Source organism: Hydra vulgaris, chromosome 15 (genome assembly GCF_038396675.1).
Source record: "Hydra vulgaris chromosome 15, alternate assembly HydraT2T_AEP".
NCBI classification, from domain to species: Eukaryota; Metazoa; Cnidaria; class Hydrozoa; order Anthoathecata; family Hydridae; genus Hydra; species Hydra vulgaris.
In genome coordinates, this window is record NC_088934.1 from 17,254,944 (window position 1) to 17,267,500 (window position 12,557).

At 27.5% G+C, this 12,557-nt stretch overlaps 1 protein-coding gene across 2 annotated transcripts in view; it reads left to right on the top strand.

The window, feature by feature from the left end:
* LOC136071981 (E3 ubiquitin-protein ligase rnf213-alpha-like) overlaps window positions 1-12,557 on the top strand; it is a 213,293-nt gene that overhangs the window by 152,223 nt on the left and 48,513 nt on the right. For both annotated transcript variants that reach the window (XM_065818859.1, XM_065818860.1), the window contains 5 exons: window positions 1,636-1,794; window positions 2,466-2,619; window positions 9,714-9,950; window positions 10,734-10,841; window positions 11,073-11,158. In XM_065818859.1, coding sequence (XP_065674931.1) covers window positions 1,636-1,794; window positions 2,466-2,619; window positions 9,714-9,950; window positions 10,734-10,841; window positions 11,073-11,158 — 744 coding nt within the window. The remainder of the gene's footprint in view (window positions 1-1,635; window positions 1,795-2,465; window positions 2,620-9,713; window positions 9,951-10,733; window positions 10,842-11,072; window positions 11,159-12,557) is intronic.

Genomic DNA, 12,557 nt, shown 5'->3' on the forward strand with positions numbered 1-12,557 from the left:
CTCTTTGGTTGACAAAGACCCTTTGTCCTTTACTTATAAAGACAAATTCTAGTGGGGGTGGTTTGAGTTTTTTTTGGAAAATGATGCAAAAACTAGAACTGTGCAGCATTCAGGGGACAGATAATCATTTTCTTTTAAAAAGCAGTATCGATATCTACCTTTAAAATTGAGTGTTTTCTGTGATGATGTTTCATAACAATGTAAAGGCGTTTGGTCAACAGATAAGATAGATATCAACCTTATAGTTATGAAGCCACCAGTAACGAGTTCTCCATTCATTCTTGAGAAACTGAATAATTCTTTTTGTATATCTCAAGAAATGGCAATTCGTTAAGTTGGGGTGTCGAATTGTACTCTTTACACCAACCATCAATCCACCTGTAAGAAAATTTCAACTGATTGGTTTTCTCGCCAAATCAGTAACTTTATGTTTCAATTCACAGTAAGCCTTATAAAAATTTTTTCTAACAAATTTTTTAAAAAGAGTGCAATTTTGTAACAGATTTAAATTCCTTACATTGCATTTTACATTTATCATGTCAGTAAAAACTTCACAAACAAATATATAGTATATAGCCAATTTGGCTAAATAGGTGTATCCACTTTTTTTCCTTATATTCCAAACTGCTTTGTTAATTAGAGGGTTTTCCTTATCAGCTTCATACTTTATCTTTCCATATATATACTTTTCATTTATATATTTTTCACCTTCAGTGTTTCGCCAATACTTTTCTGCTTAGCTTAAGTAAATTTATACTTCTTGGCAGCAAACTTCATAATTTAATTTTAATTAAATCTATGCATTAAAAATAAAAGAAGGAATAGTAAAGAAGTAAAATTTTCTTTTACTATTAATTTATTTTAGTTGTGTTAATGTTTATGTAACTTGTTGCTACTTTGAAAAAAAAATTTTATTAGGATGTTATTTAAATTTTGTTTTTATGCAAAGTTTTGCATAAGAAATTTGAAAATCTTTTTGAAATTTGTTAACACTAACACTAATTTACTCTAATTGATTTGCAACAGTAAACAAAAGTATTTGTATTTTGATTCACTAAAGTAAACAGTATATAATAATATAATCAATAATAATTTTATAAACAAATAAATGAGTAAAAATTAATTTATTTTTTATTTAATATAAAAAAAAAATCACATCCTCTATCCCCTAATCTATTGATTTCCCTCTCCTTCATTCTTTTCTTTCTCTTTCAATCAATGTTAATTCAAAATTCTTTACCCACCCCCAACAATTTCAACACCAATCTATGAATTTTTACAGTTGTGTCTACTCCCTCTAACTATTTGACCTCCCTCCTTCCCCCCATCCCACAATACAATTAAACAGAGGAGATTAGATTGTTGATTGTATTCAGATCATTAGATCACTCCACTTTGGTTATTATTTTTACTTTTTTTCAGAGATCTGGGGAAAAAAGTTTTATAATTTATTTGATGTTGTTTTTTTAGAGATATATGTTCTGGGGAAAAAAAATTTATAATTTATTTGATGTTGTTTTTTTAGAGATATATGTTCTGGGGAAAAAAAATTTATAATTTATTTGATGTTGTTTTTTTAGAGATATATGTTCTGGGGGAAAAAAATTTATAATTTATTTGATGTTGTTTATTTAGAGATATATGTTCTGGGGATAAAGTGATATGTGGAAAAATTGCTATGCTGTTTGAACCTTTGACAAAAGGATACTTCAAGGTGTATGAAGAACAAAATGAATGCAAAGTGTTAATAAATTGTAAAAAAGAAGAATTTTTTGGACTGAGAGATTTTTACAGGTTTTTTTTATAAATTAAACTTTTATTTATGCAATTCACTGCTAATAATATTACATATTTGTTGACATAGGTTACCATTACTAGGTATATAGTGTAAAGTGAAGACACTCATTTATTTAAAATCATGTTATATGAGTTTCAGGTAAGGAGTTAATGCCGGTGGGAGTTAATGCTTTTAAAACTCTTTCAACCCTAAACAGTGAAATATGAACTTTTTTGAACAAGACTGCTGCATTGAAAAACATGGTATTTCCAAAGGCATAGGGTGGATTTGAACTTTGAACATTTTGATTGAAAACCAAGTGTTTTACAATTAGTCTACTGCCGCATGATTTTTTCAAATTAAAAGGAGTAACCTCCTCGAGTGCCCATTCCGTTTTATAGAGGTGCCCATAGAGATTACCTGTAGAGATGTCTTTGAGGTGCCTTAAAGAGGTGCCTTATACAGTTTAAAATATAAAAAAAGAGTGCAATATGGAAATAAATTAGTTTAAATATATGTATATTGAATAGTCATTAAATGAATATTAAAGTATTGTGGTATAAGAAAAAAGTTTATACAATTTAAAGCATATTTTAAAAGTATCTCTATAAAACAACTAAGGTGAATTTTGTTTTTTTAACCAATAAAGTGTACTTTTATGTATTTTATTTAATTTAAAATGATTTAGTTTAATCAAGTTGGTGTTTTGTTATGCTCGAAAACTTAAAGACAGTCCTTCCATCAGTGATATTAAATATGCTGTTCAAAGAAACTTTAGTGGTCTTCAGGAAGTTAATACTTGGAAAATATTCAAGTCATTTTTGCCACAAAATTTATCTAAGGTATTTTACATTAACTAAAAAAACATTTGATTAGCAATGCATGTGTGATCTTTATTACATATTTTATATTTATCACATGTTTACTCAAAATATGAAAACACAATTTTAGCAATTTATATTATATATATATATATATATATATATATATATATATATATATATATCTATATCTATATATATATATATATCTATATCTATATATATATATATATATATATATATATATATATATATATATATATATATATATATATATATATATATATATATATATAAAAAATATAAATTGCTATAACCTGATATTACATACATATATATATATATATATATATATATATATATATATATATACATATAGTATATATATGAATGTAATATCAGGTTGTTACAGGAAGTGCATGTTGTTGGATGCCCTGTCTGTCCATGCATAAAAATTTTTCTTTAGACAACCTGACCACAGCTGTTTGCATGTTCTGACAATTTAAGTGTTTTAAAAAAGGACTGAAAGAACTAAAGTTGAACTAAAGAGAGTATTAAAATTAAAAAAAAAATTCAAAAGAGAAAATTCGATATCGAAAGAGAAAATAAATAAAAAATTAAATTTAAAAAATAAAAAAATAAAATTATTTAAAAGCTTTAAAATAAAACTTGAGAAAAAGTCAAAGTATTATAAACATAATTATTATTATTTTTTTTTCTTTTGTTTACTTCAAAGAAACCTTTATTCAAAAGAGTAAACGTTTCATTGTTAAGAAAAAACTTTGTTTACTAAACAAAAAACTAAATGAATTAAATAAAAGAATTAGCAACATGCTAGTTAATGTGTTATTATTTAACTAGTGTGTACTTTGTTGGAAAAAATACTAATTTATATAGATAAAAAAGTTATATAAAATACTTTTTGATAATTTAAATAAAATGTGTTTATTATAAACAATTATTAAAAGTAATTTATCATTTTTTTGAATCGTTTCGCATATTATATAAAAACATTTTATTAAAAGTTATTTTGAAATACTGAAATTATTTATCATAAAATGTTCATACTTTTTAAACAAAAAATAAGTATAATATTCTTTGATAATTTAAAAAAATATTTTGATAAAACAACAAACATTAATCAAAGTAATTATTTACTTTATTTAAAAGAGTATTGCATAATACAAAGTCATTAGCAAAAATCAAAGTTTTGAAGTTTTTTATTCCAAATGTAAAATAGTTGTAATAATAAAGGTTTAAAATAATTTTCTCTTAGACTTTTGTTAAACTTGGATTTATATTTTTATTTTAGTTGAGTTTTATTTTTAAAATTTCATTTTAGTAAGTATACTTTATTTTTTCACTTTAGTTAACTTAACTTAATTTTTTCCGCAAATTTTTGAAACACCTAATATTTCAAAACATGCAAACAGCTGTGGTAAGGTTGTCTTCAGAAAATATTGTGTGCGTAAACCAAACCTTTCCAGGAAGCACGTGCATTCATGGGCCTTGTTCATCCACATTAAAAATTAATTTTTCATCAAAACAATTTGATTATGTTTTTACACAGTAAGTGTTTTAAGAAATTGCGACAAAATAAAGCTATAAGAAACTACAAAGAATAAAACAGTAATACTTGAGAAAAGAAAAGAAAGGAAATGAATACTATGCAAAGTAAAAAATCTAAATAAAATAAACTAATTATTATAATGTATATATATACATACATATATATGTATGTATGTATGTATGTATGTATGTATGTATGTATGTATGTATGTATGTATGTATGTATGTATGTATGTGTATATATATATACACAGTGCTTTTACAAAGTTTCCTATATAGAGTATTTTTTTATTTATTTTGCTGCAGAATGAATTTTTATTATTTTTATGCACTTTGCGTCAATTTTAAATTGATAATGATGTTTAAACTATGTATGTTTATAAAAAAAAATTTTGTGAATTTTTTGTGACACACCCCTAACAAAGTTGAATAACAGAAGGTCAGTAAAATTTGCATTTAAAATTTACCAGCTGTTTATTTTAAATGTAGTAAAGTAATATAATAAAAAAAGTCTATAAATCCTATTTACTGTGAAACATTTTTAGTTTAAAAAATTGAAAATTATTGAAATAGTACATTTTAGGGAAAACTAGTGAATTTTTGGTGTTTATTTATTGTAATGATGTTATTTTAATTGTTAAATTTTTGCAGATTATGGCAAGGAGCAGAAGGTTAACAGTTGCAGATTGTATAATGATGGTGTTAAGGTCCCAGGAAGGTCAGTCATGCCCGAAAAAAGTTATGCAAATTAACCTATCAATGCTCCAATATATTATAAAAAAACTCTGTGTGACAAAAAATGTAGTTGAAGATTGACCATGTCAAGGCTGTCTTCAAAAAACTCAAAAAGCAAGATTGGGTCCTGATGATGAAGATATGATTCTGATGATCGGGTCCTGGTTCGTTTGTCCTTGGGAAATCAGCGCTTCAACATCATCAGACATCAAAGTGGCTATGGAAAAAAAATCATGGCATCAAACTAGCAACAATGAAAATAAGGAAACAGCTGCTGAAAGCTGGTTTATAAGGTTACATTGCAACAAAAAAGCCTCTTTTGACTGCTGCACATTGCAGGAGAAGAATGGACTTTGCGCATGCTCACAAGAACTGGGGTCTTAAAGATTGGAAGAGAGTTCTATGGAGCGATGAAAGCTCTATCCAAGTCTTTTGTGAATCTAAAAAGGCGGTTGTAAGGCAACGCCAGGAGGAAAAATATAAGCCAGAGTGCATCATACCAACAGTCAAGTATGGTTCTGAGTCAGTGATAGTGTAGAGTTGCATATCCTGGCATGAAGTTGGACATCTCTACATGAAGTTGGACATTTCTACCCCAGTAAATTAGAGTACTGAAGGAACATATGATGCTCTCTGCCAAAAAGCTTTTTGGTGTAAATCTTGGTTTTGCATATCAACAAGACAATGCTCTATGCCATAAAGCAAGGTTAGTGATAGCACGCCTTGAAGAGTCAGGTGTATCAGTGCTGGATTGGCCCCCACAGAGCCTTGATATCAATCCTATGGAGCATTTATGGGAAATTTTATTCCACAAGATACAGGGAACAAAGCCTGTTCCAAATTTGGACTTTATGCAAATCTTCAGAAGGCCTGAAGGGAAATTGGGCGGCCTACCATACAAGCTCTTGTACAGTCCATGCCAAGGCATATGAAGGCAGTGATTGTAACTCATGGGGGTCATACAAAATATTGACATTGTTGAACATTTTATGTAAAAAAATATAAACTTAAGATATTTTAATGAGTTATTTAAATAGTTTTTTTGTAACTAAAAAAAAATTAAAAATTTCTTTTAAAATCTTCCTTTAATTCTTAAAGACTCCAATAGTCGCATGCTTGGCCTGGGGATTTACATTTGTAAGAATTCATCCATTTGTTGTGAACTAGGTTTGAATCCACAGACTATTATTTTATGTGCTTTCATTTAGCACCACTTTCCTCTTTTGCCTTTCTCTTTGTTCTATATTCCTCTCCTTCATCTCAAGACTGCACTCTTTTCGATGTTATTTCAGATCAAATTGACCAAGCACTTTATCTATATCCTTCAGCCAATACTGTTGTTGTTGGTGACTTTAATGCTCATCACACTAAATGGCTTTAGTGTCAGCGACTCTGCAGGCGTTAAGACCCACAACTTTTGCCTTTCTCAATCTCTAACCCAAATAGTCAACTTTCCAAATTGCTTTCCAGACAATCCAAATTATTTACCTTTACTACTCAACTTATGTCTTGTTTCTGATCCTAGTCAGTGCTCAGTTTCTCCACATTCACCCTTAGGTGAATGTGGAGAAACTGAGCGTTTTATATATATATATGTGTATATATATATATATATATATATATATATATATATATATATATATATATATATATATATATATATATATATATATATATATATATATATATATATATATATATATATATATATATATATATATGTATATATATATATATGTATATATGTATATATATATATATATTTATATTTATATATGTATATATATATGCATATTTATATATATATATATATATATATATATATATATATATATATATATATGCATATTTATATATATGTATATATATATGCATATTTATATACATATATATATATATATATATATATATATTTGTATACATATATATATATATGCAGTGCTTTTTTTCTAAAAAAAAAGGTGCCGGAACTCACCTGTATTTTTCTTTGTTTCAAAAATGAGGCAGAAATTAGTAATTTAATTTATAAATAATTTTTATATGTATAGCTGTTGGTAGGCTCTCCCGTACATCATACCCATAAAGGCGGGAACAAATATAAGAAACCGTTTTCCAATAAAAGAAGCATTTTTTCAAATAATGGCAGATATTTTTTTTTGGGTAAGGGGTGAGTGGGGGAGGGGTCAGTCACTGTATATAAAATGCAAACTTTACAAAACTATAAACTTTTATAACAAATCCCATAGTTTTTGCAAATTTTTGTTGGACATATCCTCTCGTCTCCTTTCCTTGCTCTTAGTTTCTACTGCTGAATGCCTTTCTGCCAGGTATTCACGGAATCCACGAATCATTTCTCTTTCATTTAACTGTAGTCTTAACGACAGATTTCTGATTTCAGTTTCTCCAAATGTCACTTGGTTGTTTATGTTATCAGGCCAATGATTTTGATTTAAGATGCGAGCCCACTGAGCTAATTCAGCATCTTTGTCAGCAAGCAACCTTTTTTCAATTGACTCTTTTAGTTTTATATAAAAGGCGTTAGGATTAATAGCTGAATTGTTTTTGGAATTTTTATTGTAAAGTAAAACTCCATTAAAACATAAAAGATTCTGTGCTGAAACTAAAGCAAATTTGTAATAGGGACCACCATTATTTCTTCTTTTTTCGAATACTTGAGCAAGAGCTTTAATTTTTTGATCTGCTTTGTATAGATCAATATTGCGCTCTTGTAGGTCCAAACTCAATTCCGATAATTCTTGGAGAGCATCACACATTAATCCTAGATCCATTAAAAACTCTGTTGATGTAATTTTTTTTTTTAAACCTGCATAAGTGGATTTTTTGTTTTTGTCCCTTGTAGGATCAACCATCGCTTCCTCAAAATGTTTCACAAGTGCTTCGTAATTTTCCCATACTGCAAAAACTGAACGGAAACTAGATGACACCCAACGTGTATTTAAAATTCGACCAATTTTCAGTAGCTGAATATTAAGTAAATCTGAGCATGAACATAACTCTCTGCTATTTTTTGGGGAAGCATGATACACGACGTAAAGCTTATAAAGAAATGATTTGAATCTGTTAATACTTGAGATCTCCCTAATAGTATCGCCTACTGATAGTTCCAGTCTATGATTAGCACAATGCCAAACTATAACAAAAGGAAACTTTTCAGTGATTAATTTAAAAACTCCACTTTTACATCCTAACATCACTGCTGCGCCATCACATGCTACAGAAACTAAATAATTTTTCAAATATTCATCTTTCATTCCATAAGAATAAAGACATTCAAGTAAAGCAACAAATAGTCCTTTAGCCGTAACACTTTCAAGCTCCACTAAATCCAAAAATAAATTGATTGGTGAATTCATTCCGTTGCCTTTTACACAGCACCGAATGAACACTATCAGTGTTGATTTTTGGCTTATAGTGGTTGATTCATCAATAATTATCGAAATCTTACTCTTTGACTTTATGACTTCTGAATAATTTTTTTCCTCATTTCGTTACCTATATGATTGACAATATTAATGCATGCGTTTGTAGAATGAAGAATACGACCCATTTCAACTCCATTAATTTCTTGAAGATCAATTTCCATTTTAAAATTATTAAAAGACTGATTTCCTTTAGCAACTTTATATGCAGTTCGAAAAATATTTGCTGTTACAATTTTCTCATGCGTTAAAGATTTTAAAAATATTGTTTGACAGAGTCTCTTTTTTAGCTTCTTCTACCATCTTTAATGCAGCTTGATGTCCTACAGATTCTTTGTGAACAAATATTTTCTTACGTAACGAACTTAACTGTTGCTTTCTATTTTCACCATAATAAGAAACTTCATTATTGAACCATTCTTTAGATATTTTCATTCCCATCTTAGTTTTTACGCCAAGTGTTTTCACTTTTTGGCAGGTAGTGCAACCGAGCTTTTTTTGTCGAAAACAAAGCCACTCGTTTTGGAACAAAACTCTGTTTTTTGCTCTTAAGTCCAGCAACTTGGCCAGCTATAATTGGTGTCATTGTCTGCAGAAGGTAAATCTGACATTGTAATTTTGATTTCTTCTGTTTCTTTTGCATTTAATTTGATTTTTTTCTGAACAGGGGAATCAACCAAGAAGAAACTGGTAATTTTTTTCATAATTAGTTTTGCGTTATTCTGTTTAATTGATATTTTTATATCAGTATTTAAATATATAAATTAGGTTATAAATTTGAATTTAAAACGCTAATAACAGGAAATTCATTAACGATACAATAAAAGTTATTGTTGCAAATACTATTGTAAAGTTTTTGTTTTAAAAATAGATCTTTTTAAAGTTACGTGAGGTGTTGTGAGATTAATATTTGGACAAACACTGCACAGAAACAATAGAATTTCTTAAAAGATTTCTTAAAAACGCGAATGGTTGTGAGATTAATAATTGTTAATCTCACAACCATACGCGTTTTCAAAACAAATAACTTGGTGTCATAAAAACGAACGCTATCAAGAAAAGATGAAAATAAATTAAATTCTTCTCGAGCAAATTTTGAAACGCAGCACTGTAATGTTTTCAAATCTGCAAAGAATGTTTAACATTTAAAAATGAACTATTTTAATTAAATAATAATATGAGGAAAAAAATGTTTATATAAAGCAAAAAAATTATATATATCAAAAAAAAGGTGCAGGAACGCCGTTCCGGTGCGTTCCAAGAGAAACTGTATATATATACACACATACATATACTTATACATAAAAACTGTGTTTGTTATTGTAATTTTATATTATAGCTATAAATGTCATTGTATTTTGAATATCATAGGCTGAAAGAACCTTTGATGTATTAAGCATGATAAAAGACAGTATTGCAGATCAATGTCCATGTTATGTTGTAAGAGGAGAAAATGCAAAGAGACATTGTCTGAGCTCTCGCTATCTTCTTCTAATGACTGAAGACTTTTCAGCTCTTCCTATAATTGATAATCTATATGAAAAAGAAAAATACAAAAGCTGTATTATTTTTGGAAGTAGTTTTCCAAAGGACCAAGAGTTTACCCAGGTTTTTTTATTTTATTCATCTTCAAAAATTTATGAATAAAAAACTGCATCATATTTTAATAGCCACTTTTCAAAAACAGGAAAATAAAATTAAAAAAAAAAAAAGAGACAAAGAAAAAAATTTCCAAAATGTCATTTATATGTAGATACTACCTGCTCAAATTCAAATCTTCATTTGATGTATGTACAAATATAAGTGGTTATTTCACTAAATTTTAAATATTACAAAAGCATACGTTTTTTTTTTGTTGTTGTTTTATTTGTTATAAATTATCTTTGAAGATTGGTACTTTGAAATATATTTGATCCACAATAGAAAATGCAAAATACAATTCTTCAGCTGAGAACCAAGAGGCTGTATGTCAACATTTTGTGTTTTTTCTGTTTATTATCAATTAATATCAACCAAGGGAATGTGTCCACTTAATTTGCTCTCAAAAATAATAGAACTTAAATAAATATTTTAATAATCAGTATGACTTTAGGGCAGGTCTTTACGTACTAAAATCTGAATCTCAATTTTCTTGTAACACAAAAAATAGACATTTGGCCTCCTGGTTCTTGGGTGACAAATAGCATAATTTAATTGTGATTGGATGCATAATTAGTTTGTATAGTTTTATTTGAGTAATTGCAATGTTGCCATTTGACTTTTTTGGCATAGACTTCTGACTGATTTTGATTACATAATTAGCTAACATAGTTAGATAGTTATAAATATTTGTATATTTTCAAAGCATTAAATTTTTAAGTTTTTTAAGTCAAATTTAAATTATTTGTTCAGGTATGTCGTGACATTAACAGAATTAAAATTTGCATGGAAACTGGTACTAAGATTATTTTACTTAACATGGAAAATTTATATGAAAGTCTTTATGATGCACTAAATCAGGTTATATTTATTTAAGAGTATTTTTAAATATACAATAATTTAATAATTTATTCTTTTTTTTTATTATTTTAATCTGCAGTGTAATGAATTATAAATAATATTACCATTTGTTACACAAGATTTTTAAAGTTTATTTTTTTAAATAATTTTTAGTATCATATATCTCTTTTTTACTATTATTAACTTCATAGAAAATAAGTAGATAAACTTTTTAATAAACTTTTATTTTAGTATTATGTATCACTTGGAGGAGAAAATTATGTGGATTTAGGCATTGGAACTCACAGAGTTAAATGCAGAGTACATGAAGGTTTTCGGTGAGAACTATTACTACTGGTTTGATACCATCACTTTTATTCATCCTCATAATATTACTGATATTATCAGGGTATTAATACTGATACTGTTAGCCATTAAAAATTAAAATTGAGAATTTACTTTAGCATTGTAAAGTAAATTCTCGATTTTAATTATTCTGCCTTATTCTGGGAGAAGTAATAAGATCAGACCTATGAATTAGAGATGTAATGTCAGACCTATGAATTAGAGATGTAATGTCAGACTTAGTTAATGAAACTTTTATAGATTTTCCAAAAACCTAATATCTGAGATAAGATAAAAATCTTAGTAAACTGAGAACAATCAAGCTTAGCATCAGACAGAAAGAAAAGATGAAAAAAATGGTTAATATAACAACTGCACAAGAAGGTGAAAAATGTGAAATCGAATAAGACTTGATTTAAAACCAAATAGAAAGAATAAAAACTTCCATATCTGCTTGGATGCAGGAGGTTATGTAAGAGTTGCTTTTATGCATACATAATATGGATATATATAGATATAAACTTATATGTTTGCTATTTATTTAGATGCTGGAATACAATATCTATACACATTTGTGTAAACTTTAGTATTTATATGTTTATGTGTAGTATTTTTCAAATGAGAAGATGGTGATTAGATGAGTGTGTGATATAATTCAAACAAGATAAAAAAAGGACCCATGATCTTCAGCAGAGATTAGGAAAAATGTTGTGTCAAGCAACATTTTTTAGGGAAGATTAAAGTGGTTTGGGTATCAGCATGTAGAGATGTAGCAACTTTAGGAGAAAATGGTAGAGGTAGAAGTAAGAAAACTTGGAGACATCACATTACATATGATATGAGCTTTAGTTAATGAAAGAAAATGCTCAAGATTTTTTATATTAGAGAAACAGCATAAAAGAGAAAGGCTAAAGCTTGATGATGATGATGATGATGATGATGATGATGATGATGATGATGATGATGATGATGATGATGATGATGATGATGATGATGATGATGATGATGATGATGATGATGATGATGATGATGATGATGACGACAACAACAACAGTGATGATGATGATGTTTTGAATAAAAAAATATACTTTAGGATGTGTTAATGTTTATAAAGCCGTAGTCACACACCCAGCCCTGGCTATTTTCTATGAAACGTAATCAAATTTACTATTTTGATGTTGTTACAAACATAAAAAATGATATAAGCTTTTTATACATAATGTAATAGTTAAAAGTAGCTTGTATTATAACATAGAAGAAGATATAAACAAATTATGAGGAATGTTAATATATGGAATATTATTATAGAAATAATAAGTACACTGGTCTTTTTGTATACTTAAAACGTTGATTTTTTTATTTGGAGCCTAAGGATTAACTTTTACTAATCAA